Source organism: Budorcas taxicolor, chromosome 21, assembly GCF_023091745.1.
Source record: "Budorcas taxicolor isolate Tak-1 chromosome 21, Takin1.1, whole genome shotgun sequence".
Taxonomy (NCBI): domain Eukaryota; kingdom Metazoa; phylum Chordata; class Mammalia; order Artiodactyla; family Bovidae; genus Budorcas; species Budorcas taxicolor.
Window position 1 is genome coordinate 51,471,583 of NC_068930.1, and position 12,538 is coordinate 51,484,120.

General features: G+C 35.0%; 1 protein-coding gene across 1 annotated transcript in view; it reads left to right on the top strand.

Annotated features, from left to right (window-relative positions):
- The window catches only part of MIPOL1 (mirror-image polydactyly 1), a 245,496-nt gene that overhangs the window by 131,442 nt on the left and 101,516 nt on the right, over positions 1-12,538 (top strand). Inside the window, exon 10 of the mRNA XM_052659936.1 lies at positions 10,300-10,394. Coding sequence (XP_052515896.1) covers positions 10,300-10,394 — 95 coding nt within the window. The remainder of the gene's footprint in view (positions 1-10,299; positions 10,395-12,538) is intronic.

The window sequence follows — 12,538 nt, forward strand, 5'->3', positions numbered from 1 at the left end:
GCTAACAGGCCAAATAGAAATCACAAGATAATATATGGAAGTGTTAATCACTCAGTTGTGTCCGAATCTGCAATCCCATGAACTGTAGCCCGCCAGGCTCCTCTGTCCATGGGATTCTCCAGACAAGAATACTGAAATGAGATGCCATTCCCTTTTCAGGAGCTCTTCCCAACCCAGGGATCAAACCTTAGTCTCCTTGTTTGCAGACAGATTCTTTACGATCTGAGCCACCAGGAAATAAGAATATATACTTAAGCCCAAATCTAGTGGTAATTACATTAACTGTAAAGAGATCAAATGTCCTAGTTAAAAGACAAAGAGTTTTAGACTGAAAAAAATACAGGCAAACCTCATTTTATCGTATGTTGCTTTATTGTGCTTCTCAGTGAGTTTTTTACAGGAGGTTTGTGGCAACCCTTTGTCAAAGAAGTCTTCAGTACAATTTTTCCAACAACATTTGTTCACTGTGTGTCTCTGTCACATTTTAATAATTCTCACTATTTCAAACTTTTTCATTTTATTTATTATGGTTATCTGTGATCAGGGATCTCTGATATTACTATTACAAAAGGATTATGACTCACCAAAGGTTCATATGATGATTAACAATTTTTTAGCAATAAAGCATTTTTAATTAAGATAAGCACATTGATTTTTATAGACATAATGCTCTTGTACACTTAATAGACTACACTATAGTATAAACATGACACGTACATTCTGGGAAGCTAGAAAATTCATGTCACTCAGTTCATTGCAGTCTCCATTTTATTCCAGTGCTCTGGAACTGAACTTGCAATATCTGAGTTCTGCCTTTATGCTGTTTACAGTAGTCACATCTAAACCTAGGCATGTAAAAAAGATTGACATTAACAGGATATAAAAAAGATATGCCATGCAAACACTAATAAAAAGAATGCTATGAAAACTCTATTGAGAATTTGAAGCTGCAAGGTTTTCCATTTGTTTTGCTTTGTATACAATAGGTGACATCATAGCTCACTGACAAGGTGGTTCCTGTCACAGCGCAGTGTTCCTATGCCAACACAAGGTTACCATACAACCATTAACTCCTTTCTTCCTTTCCATCATTATGTGTCCTGGCAAATCTGTTCTAGAACAGTGTGAATTTCAGGTATTTGTTTCATTGCACTCAGAAACATGTTCATCTAGACAAGGCAACATTTTCTTTCTTCATTTCCCCAGGTATCTGACAGCATTAGCCAAAAGCTTATAAAGACCAAGAAATATTTTAGGTTCTATGTATCTGGCCCTCCAGATGCATAGTTGGCAAACAATGGCCTTTGGACAGTCTCCTTATTTTTGTAAAGAAAGATGTTTTTAATACAGCCATGCTCATTGAAACATGTAAATTATGATATGTGAAACGAATTGCCAGTCCAGGTTCGATGCATGATACAAGGTGCTCGGGGCTGGTGCAGTGGGATGACCCAGAGGGATGGGATGGGGAGGGAGGTGGGAGAGGGGTTCAGGATGGGAAACACGTGTACACCTGTGGCGGATTCATGTTAATGTATGGCAAAACCAATACAATATTGTAAAGTTAAAAAAAAAAAAATACAGCCATGCTTGTTTATTTGTATATTGTCTATGGTGGCTTTCACTCTCCAACAATAATTAAGTAGCTGTAACACAATCTTTACAGTTCACATTTTTAAAATGTTTAAGAACTATAGTTCTTAACAACCATTCTCTTGATGGCCACATGGTTTGAACTTGTACTTTAAGCCCAATTCCTTCTCACCTTATTGACCTGTTACTTTATACAATGCTGTTCCTTTACTGACATAGTTCTTTCCACAGTAACTTCACATCAAAAGTTCAACAGTTGTTATTGTGCAGTTTATATATTTATTCACTTTGATATGACTATATTGTATGGGAATTTATTTTATCATTGTATCGTAATCCTGTGAGATGTGATATTATGCTTATTTTACCAAAAAGAAAATAGAGGTTCACAGGCTGTAACTTACTCATTCATAGAACTAATTGCTGGAAGTGAACCCCAAGTTTATTCTTACTCAATGTTCTGTGCTATCTTTCTGGTGTACTTCTCTCTACCCTTCCTTTCTCGGCTTCATGGTTTCTTCTCACTGCTCATAGATCACTCTCTGCCTGTGTATATTTTTATTTCTGCTTCCATTTCAAACCATAGATCACTAGACAGTGCATTACGACTGCTTTTGAGTCTAGATGCTGATAATGCTTGGTCTAAGAAATTTGACATGAGGACAAAAGATAACCTCTGAGGAATAACCTTTGAAAGAGCAATGCACGCCAGTAATATACTGCTGTAATCGCAGTCTTCTTATCAAGGGGAGATGTAATTAAAATCAGTCATTTGTATCTTTCTAATATAGTAGCTTCTAATTTTTTAGATATCCTTTTGCTGTGTCTCTTTATGAGCTTCTTAATAAGCTTCTGAGATTAAAGAGTCAAATACTGGAATGGTCATACTCATATTGTTTGAGCAATTGTGCAATCAGACATATTGTTTGAAAATCTCTAATTAGGTACCTTACAGATGTGTTTAATAACATAGCACAGTTCATATATTTATACTTACTCTGTAAAATACTTATATTAAAACAGTTAACATATATATTAATTGCTTGTTAAAAATAAGCAATATTTTCTGGATAGTTTTATGCTAGTTCAAACTTCTAACCAGCCATGAAACCTTAAACAGTTCCCAAATGTTTCTCTAAACATATTGTATAATGTTAGCAACAATTTCCTCACCTATAAAAGTAGAGGACTATATTACCTCTGAAATCCTTTTCAGGATTTGGTTCTATGATTTGATTTGTACTGTATGTTTCTTTCTTTAGAAGATATCATACATAAGGTAGATGCCGCTGTTCTCCATTTATGGAGATTTCCATTTTATGATCTTGGAGCTACCAAAGAAAGGTTTAACTGTATCAGACTATTACTATTAAAAACACATTCAAAACCAAACATAACAAGATTTTAAAGTAAGATAAAAGTGGTTTCTCCACAATATCCATACAAATATTGTTCACTGATGTGAATAGTGTAGTCTTTTCTTTGTGATTCTACATTACTAGATAAAACTAAGGAAATAATGTAGTTAATTTCTGAAGAGTAGCAGTAATAGTACAAATGGTTGTCCTGTTTAGATGGTATTGTTCAAGATAGATACAGTTTAAGAATAATGAGATAATTATAAGGTTAACCTAACATTGATTAACTAGCATGTTTTTCAGTCACTTAAATAAGTTAAGAACAAGGTGAATAAGTTCTGGAGAAATGCTAATGTACAGAATAGTAACAATACCGTATTAGATATTTGAAAGTTGCTAGGAGAGTAAATCTTAAAACTTCTCATCACAGGGGAAAAAAAAATGTGATCATGTGAGGTGATGGATGTTAACTTACTGTGGTATTCATTTTGCAGTATGTATATATAGGACTTCCCTCAGCTCAATTGGTAAAAAAAAAAAAATCTGCCTGCAGTACAGGAGTCCAGGGTTTGATTCCTGGGTTGGAAAGATTCCCTGGAGAAGGAAATGGCAACCCATTCCAATATTCTTGCCTGGAGAATCCCATGGGCAGAGGAGCCTGGCGGGCTATAGTTCACGGGGTTGCAAGAGTTGGACACAACTTAGCGACTAAACCACCACCGTGTGTGTATATGTGTGTGTGTATATATATATATACATAAAATCATGATGTTGTACACCTAAAATTAATATAATGTTATATGTCAGTTATAGCTTTAAAACAAAGAGAAAAGCTATCCCACACACAGCCCAGAATGCTAGTATGTTGAGGTTTAAGGGAGAAATATGTATTTTGTTCCAAATAGGCTTGAATATGTGCTTGAGTTCTATCAGTCACTAGCTCTGTTATATTTACAGGTTGATTAATGTTCATGGACCTCAGTTTAATCATCTGTAAAATAGGGGTACTGGGAATTATCTCACTGATTTGTGAATATAGTTGTTGTTCAGTCACTAAGTCATGTGTGACTCTTTGCGACCCCATGAACTGCAGCACACCAGGTTTCCCTGTCCTTCACTCATGCCAGGAGCTTGCTCAAACTCATGTCCATTGAGTCAGTGATGCCATCCAAACATCTCATCTTCTTTTACCCCCTTCTCCTCTTGCCTTCAATCTTTCCCACCATCAGGGTCTTTTCCAATGAGTTGGCTCTTCATGTCTGGTGACCAAAGTATTGCAGCTTCAGCTTCAGCATCAGTCCTTACAATGAATATTCAGGGTCGATGTCCTTTAGAATTGACTGGTTTGATCTGCTTGCAGTCCAGGGACTCTCAAGAGAATCTTCTCAAGAACCACAATTCAGAAGCCTCAGTTTGGCACTCAGTCTTCTTTATGGTCCGCCTCTCACATCTGTACCTGACTACTGGAAAAACCATAGCTTTGAATATACTGGCCTTTGTCAGCAAAGTGATGTCTCTGCTTTTTAATATGCTGTCTAGGTTTGTAATAGTTTTTCTTCCAAGGAGCAAGCATCTTTTAATTTAATGGCCATAGTCACTGTCCACAGTGATTTTCGAGCCCAAGAAAATGAAATCTGTCACTGTTTCCACTTTTTCCCCATCTATTTGCCACGAAGTAATGGGACCAGATATCATGGTCTTAATTTTTTGAATGTTGAATTTTAAGCTAGCTTTTTCACTCTCTTTCACTTTCATCAAGAGGCTCTTTAGTTCCTCTTTGCTTTCTTCCATTAGAGTGGTATCATCTGCATATCTGAGGTTGTTGATATTTCTCCTGATAATCTTGATTCCAGCTTGTGCTTCATCCAGCCTGGCATTTCAGATACTCAGTACAATGTCCAACCCATAGAAGGCATTCAACAAATGGCATTGCTATTGTGGTTAACCACAGATGGTTTTTGTTTTTGTTTTTTATTGAAATCTAGTTGATTTACAATGTTCTGGTAAATTCTGCTGTGTAGCAAAATGATTCATACACACACACACACACACACACATGCACACACACATGCTCATGAACACATTCTTTTTTATAGTCAGTACATTGAATATAATTCTCTGTGCTATACAATAGGACCTTGCTGTTTTTTGATGCTCTATATTTAACAGTTTGCATCTACTAACCCCAAACTCCCACTCGGTCCCTCCCCTACACGCCCCCCTCTTGGCAACCACAAGTCTGTTTTCTGTGTCTGTGAGTCTGTTTCTGTTTCATAGGTAAGTTTGTGTATGTCATATTACAGGTTCCACGTATAAGTGATGTGGTATTATGGTATTTGTCTTTCTCTTCTGATTTACTTTACTTAGTGTGATAATCTCTAGTTCCATCCATGTTGCTACAAATGGCGTTATTTTGTTCTGTTTTATGACTGAGTAGTATTGCATTGTATTATACATGTGTGCCCCACCATTGTCTTTTATTCATCTGTTGATGGACATTTAGGTTTCCATGTTTTGGCTATGGTGAATAGTGCTGCTTTGAACATGTGTCTTTTTGAATTATAGTTTTATCTGGGTATATGCCCAGGAGTAGGATTGCTGGGTCATATGTCAACTCTCTTTTTAGTTTTTAGAGGAATCTCCATATTGTTGTCCATAATGGTTAGACAAGTTTACATTCCCACCAACAGTGTAAGCAGATTCCCTTTTCTCCACACCCTCTCCAGTATTTGTTATTTGTAGACTTTTTGATGGTAGTCCCATCTGACCAATGTGAGGTGATACCTCATTGTGGTTTTGATTTGCATTTCTCTGATAATTAGCAATGTTGAGCATCTTTTCATATGCCTGTTGGTCATCTGTATGTCTTCTTTGGAGAAATGCCTATTTACTTCTGCTCATTTTTTGATTGAATTGTTTGGTATTTTTTTGTTGTTGAGTTGTATAAGTTGTTTGTGTATTTTGAAAATGAATCCTTTGTCAGTTACATTGTTTGCAAATATTTTCTCCCATTCTATCGGTTGTATTTTCATTTTGCATATGGTTTCCTTTGCTGAAGCACAGATGTTTTTAAGTTTTATCAATTTAAGCAGCATGTTTGGCAGTTTCTTTATAATGTATATAACTTAATAGAGTACATAAGTTTTAAAGTATATAAATACACACACTTATCATGGGACCCAGCAATTCCACTCCATGGTGTTTACCTAAGTAAGAGAAATGAAAGCATATTTCCACAAAATTATCTATAAACAAATGTTTATAGCAGCTTTATTAAAACTACCAAAAACTGGAAACAATCCAACTGTCCATCAACTGGTGAATGAATATACAGATTATAGTACATCCATGCAGTGGAGTACTGCTCAGTGATACAGAGGAATGAACTACTAATCCGTGTAATAATATGAATGAATCTTTAAAAGCATTAAGTAAAAGAAGCCAAATTCAAAAGGCTGTCGACTATATAATATTTATATGATGTTCTAGAAATGGGAAGACTATAGCAGTAAAAATAAAAAATCACATCACTGGTTGCCAGGAATTACATGTAAAGAAAGGACATTGATTGCAGTATTGCACAAGGGAACATTTTGGGATAATGAAAATATTCTGTGTCTTGATTGTCATTGTTATAACAGAACTTGATAAACTTGTGAAAATTTATCCAACTGTACACCAAAAAATGGGTGAATTTTTACTTTGCCTCAGTTATCGCTCAAATAGCCTACCTAAAAAATTCATGTATGTATATATTTATATATGTTATGAATGTTTTACTTTCATAAAATTTTTACCTGAAAATGTAAGTTTAAAAAAAAGTTATACTTTTGTACAATGTTTGCCTAAGTCTATGACCATATAATCATCCCTTGTTATCCAGAGCAGATTGGTTCTAGGAGCCCCACAGATACCAAAATCTGCAGTGTTCAAGTTCCTTAATTGGCCCTCCAGTATCTGCATATATGGAACCTGTGGATAGGGAAGGCCAGCAATACTTAGAAATTTTGACTCACTGTAGGCTTTGCTCAAAAATATATTTAAAGTGTATGTTCAAGTTTAGAAATGTATAAACAATCAGATATATTATCTGTAAGTACATAACTATATTGTAAAAGTATAAAATACTCTTGAAAATGATGAACCCAAATTCATGGAAATGTTTCACTTTGAGGTTGGAGGGAAGGAAGGAAATATGATTAGTGAGTGCAACACATGGGTTGGGATAAAAGATTTCCTTTTTAATAAAAAGCAAAATAGCAAAACTTCTTTTAAATCTAAAACAAAGTTTTTAATAGTATGTAAAGATACCATCAATATTGTAAATAGATTTATTTGGTTGTAGACATATATATATGCTTGTAGATATATTTCTAGAAGGATATACAATAAACAGGTAACTTGAAATCTCAGAATATTTGTAGTTTGAAGATTAGGGGTGGGAGATTGACAAGTAATTACCAAAAATACGGGAAATATGATGCCAGAGACATAGGGAAAAATATCTTGTTTGCTAATTTTTATTGTTTTGGGAATTACATATATTTTTGACTTTCGATGTGATGGAAAGAATCAACATGACTGAGTAACTAACACTTTCACTTTTCTTTCAATAATGAAACTAGGAAATGCAATAGGTATAAACAGTGCATGTAAATTAATTAAATTTTCTTATATTGTTTATACTCTTTGTGACCCCATGGACTGTAGCCCACCAAGCTCCTCTGTCCGTGGAATTCTCCAGACAAGAATACTGGAGTGGATAGTCCAGTATCCCCTTCTCCAGGGGATCTTCCCAACCCAGGGATCGAACCCAGGTCTCCTGCTTGCAGGCAAATTCTTTACTTTCTGAGCCACCAGGGACATTTCACTGCATATACCATAAATCCAACTCAAAGTAGCCTATGCAAAAAAAGAAAAAACTCGTGTGTCCAAGAAATGAATCTGGATCTGTCTGGTGTACAGGGATCCAGGATACAAATGATGTCATCAAGGTTCAGTTTTCTTCTGGGGCTATCAGGATGGACTACTCTGTTTGAACAATCTAGACCCTATAGGGATGCCCCCAGTGGTCCAGTGGCTGGGACTCCACATGCCCAATGCAGGGGACCTGGGTTCAATCCCTGGTCAGGAACTGGATCCCACATGCTGCAACTAGGAGCTTGCATGCCACAGCTAAAACATCCTGTATGCCAAAGCTTAAAAAAAAAGATCCCACATGTCGCAATGAAGGTCAAAGATCCCGCATGCTGCAACTAAGACCGGCACAACTAAATAAATAAATAAATATTTTTTTAAAAAATTCTAGATCATATATACTTGAGTACTTGAGGTAGTGGGGAAGGAAGTTCATCCTAGCCGCCAAACAGGATCACTGTGCCATAAGGTAATGGTATTTACTCACCCCTAAAAAGTTGACCAGATAAATGTGTATCTGATAAAGTAGCAGAAGGAGCTTGTAAGGCCAGAGGTTTATAATAGCTTTGAACATAGTCTCCAGTGCCTAGATATAAGATCAGGCATTTGGAAGTAATAAATCAAATGGGTTGCTATGAAGCAACACCAAATCTTCATGGTGAACTGAGTGTAGGAAGAGGAATAAAATGTTCATTTTTACCCAAAGCAAGGGAATTTATGTACAGTTCTCACAACCCATTTTCACTGCAGAAATTTCTTAGGCATAATCTTTGTTATGCCTTTTTCTTGCTACAACATTGCTGGTTTTGTTTTTTGCTTTGTGTTTGGGTTTGTTTTTTGGTTTTCTGAAGAAGTACCGGGTACAAAAGCTTAAAAATAATCATCTCAGGTTCTTAACACTGTCCCATTGTTATTTATCAAATTCTCAATTACCTGTCAAATAGTTGATATTTCTTAAATTACATGAAACAGGATGTCTGATGTTTTGTAAGTTGAATGTGAAATATTTGGGGGGCGATTCTTTTTGGTTTCTTATTAATCACAGTGCGTATTCGGTCATGCAAGTTACCCTTTCGATTACATTCTATAGTATACTGAAAATTAGCAAAGCTGTTAATTTTTGGCATCAAGAAACAGCTTTAAATGGTCTTTTAAAAATAATTTTTGAGACTATTTCATCCATAATTCTAGAATGTGACATGTTAAAGCAAGCACTTGAACATCTTAAATCTAATTAAAAGTAACTCTTTGTTAGGATTTGCTAGTGCAGATAGCTAGTTAATTTGGTGCTTAATTTTTTATATAAAATTTTAAACTGCTATTTGTTATAATTCTGCATTATTAAAATAGAAAAGTGGCACTGTTTAATGTTTATTTATATTACACTCATTAATTTTCCTGTGATCAGATTTCACAATTTATCTTGTGACTTCATTCTTATGCAAGAAAATAATTTCAGTAAAATCATATGAGTTAAGCAAAATTAATGAATTTCGTTCAACCTCCAACTTTTGATTACTTTTTAATTATTACCTTTAGTGCAGTTTGTGACATGTATGATAACAATTTGCTTCATGTTATCTATCAAACACATTTAAAGTAAAAGACAGCCTTTTTCATGCAAATTAAACTTTAAATAAGCAAAATTAAAGTCTGACTTACCAGTACCATACTTTAAAAGGCAGGTTGATAACTTTTATTGACTATGCTGGAAATTTTGGGGATGATGTTTGGAAGGTACAATTCTTTTAAAATTACTATTGAACTCTATTGAAAAACTGCTTAAGACTCTTTAAAATTAGACTATTTTAAGCCAAGATGAACAATAGCAACCCTTGAGTAAAATATCTCCAACATTCAAAATTACTGCCATTCTCCCTTTAGAGATTTTTTTTTTCCTGCAGAAAAGGAATTGAAGAGGTTAAGTCATATCTGTAAAAATCAGGTTGTAGTCTTGTGCCAGTATTTTCATGTTAAATATCAAAGATGGCTTAACATATTTAGAATTTTCTGAGTTTCTATTAATAAAGTTAAAAGAAAATCTAGCGATCAGGCAGTGGAGCCACATAAAATTTATATGTGAAACAGCCATTGTGCTTATCTCTATTCTAGATAATGCTCTGAACCCATGTTCCACATTCTGAATTCTGTGTGTAAAGTTAAACATTGCAGAAAGGCATATATCTGATGATACAGATGAATAAGATTGAAGTTTAGTAATGAGCAAAGTTGGTAAATTAAATATGTTCATGTCTTTAATATTTCTGTTATTAATATAATCAAATTATTTTGTGGGAAATTATGAACCACTACTAAAAATATTGATGGGTTTTTAAACTCCCAGAAATTAAAGACTTCTATTCATACTATAGTAGTGTATTTAAAGGTACCCAACTGCTAGTAAATTCCTTAAAATGTTAATTACTTGCAGGCAAAGTTGTTAGCTATGCAACAAGCCAGAGAAACCGCAGTTCAGCAGTACAAAAAACTGGAAGAAGAAATCCAGACACTTCGAGTTTACTACAGGTAAAATTCTTTCTATCCTGGGCATAAAAAATGTTAGTTTAGAAAATGTTTCTACCCAGTTTTATAGTGGTGAATGAGGAAATACCTCAGTGAAATTTAACATTATACACTTAAGACATTTTTGTAATTTTAAAATGATTCAGGCATAAAATATTTATTATTCTACCTTGTTTCCTTTTGGTATTGGGTAAAGTTTAAATTGAGACTCCCATTATAAAATGGGAATTATAAAGTTTACGTAACTCTTAACCAGTTGTCTAAATGGAGCCTGCTTACCTCTTGAATTATTTGCTCATCTAAATGGCACCTCTGAAATGAAGGCATATATTTTAAAAATAGTACATGAATACCAGTAATAACAGCCTTTCAACTATCACAGTATGAGAAGTTTCTAAAGAAATTCCACTAAAGGATTTTTAAGACTGATTTAATTTATGCTCCAAGATTAGCTGTAAAATTAATTCAGTAGGTCACACTGGCATTTTTTAATGAATAGAGATAGAATAGAAAATGTCAAGAGTGAGGTAAGGGTAAATATTGTTTTGTGACATTTTTGTTTCAGTTTTGTGTTGTGTGTGAGAAAGAAGATTGTGTCTTGAGCTACATGTAAAATATATTTTTTCACGGTGAATCATAGGTTTTTTTTAATAAAAGGTTTGAAAATGATGTACAAGGCACTGCATATTTTTAAATAGTTATGAAGTTTAAAAACACTCAAGTATGAAATGGAAGAACTCACTAACTAGAGCTGTAGGTTATTAAAAGTTTTTTTAAAAATTTTGATCTCCTCAAAATAATGTTCAGTGCATAAAATTCAGTTAAATCAAAATCAGTTTTATTGAAATAAAATTATGAAGGTATTACATCATGATATATTAATGCACTAATACCTTAAATAACTATCTAACAGCAAGTCTATTAAAAACTGTAATTTTGAAGTAGTAATAACTATAAATAATATTTTGAAGATGACTGCAAACACTGAAATGTGACCTGAAAATACCAGTGGTTTCTATGGGCTCAAAGGCTCAAGAACCACTAATAATACTACTGAAGATGTTGCCTGTGTTCATAATCGTAAGAAATACTGTATTTACATGAAGAGTGAAAAATAAAGATTAAAAAATTTTTCCCATCCTCATGTTAAGAATCCATGCTTTGAAACAGTGTTACTTGATGCAAATACTAATTGGTTATTGTTATAGGTTGAATTGTGTCCCTCACAAAAATATATTGACGTGACGTCTTAACCCCTAGTGCCTTGGAATGTGCTCTTATTTGGGTCTAAATAAGGTGTTTAACCAGAGAAGGCAATGGCACCCCACTCCAGTACTCTTGCCTGGAAAATCCCGTGGACGGAGGAGCCTGGTAGGCTGCAGTCCATGGGGTTGCTAAGGGTCGGACATGACTAAGCGACTTCACTTTTCACTTTCATGCATTGGAGAAGGAAATGGCAACCCACTCCAGTGTTCTTTCCTGGAGAATCCCAGGGACGGGGGAGCCTGTTGGGCTGCCGTCTATGGGGTCGCACAGAGTCGGACACAACTGAAGTGACTTAGCAGCAGCAAGGTGTTTAACAGAGCTAATCAAGTTAAAATGAGATCATTAGCATGGGCTCTAACCCAATATGACTGAAGTTTTTATAAAAAGTAGAAAATTAGCCACAAAGACACAGGCATAGAGGGAAGACTATGTGAAGACCCGGGACAAACACGGCCTTGTGCCTGGGAAGACGTGAAGTATCTACAAGCAAATGAATACCAAGGATTGGAAGCAAATGCCCAAAGCCAGAATAGGCACCAGGAGCATTCTCCCTTACAGCCTTCATGGAAGACACAATCCAGCTGAAACCGTGATTTTGGACTTGTAGCCTCCAGAACTGTGAGACAAAAAATTTCTGTTGTTTTAAGCCCCCTAGTTTGGGTACTTTGTTACAGCAGCTCAGGAAACTAATACAGTTACCAAATTCCAAGTATGTTTGGTTGATGACTGACCATAGGGAATCATTTGCTTGCAATTAGAATTAGTAGGTATGTGGGCAAGCAGAACCCTGGTAATAGTTGAAGATGGCGAATCCTATTTTTTTTTTTTTTTAAGAGCATGAATATAACAGTCTTTCCTCCCAGGTGGCACCTCTGGTAAAG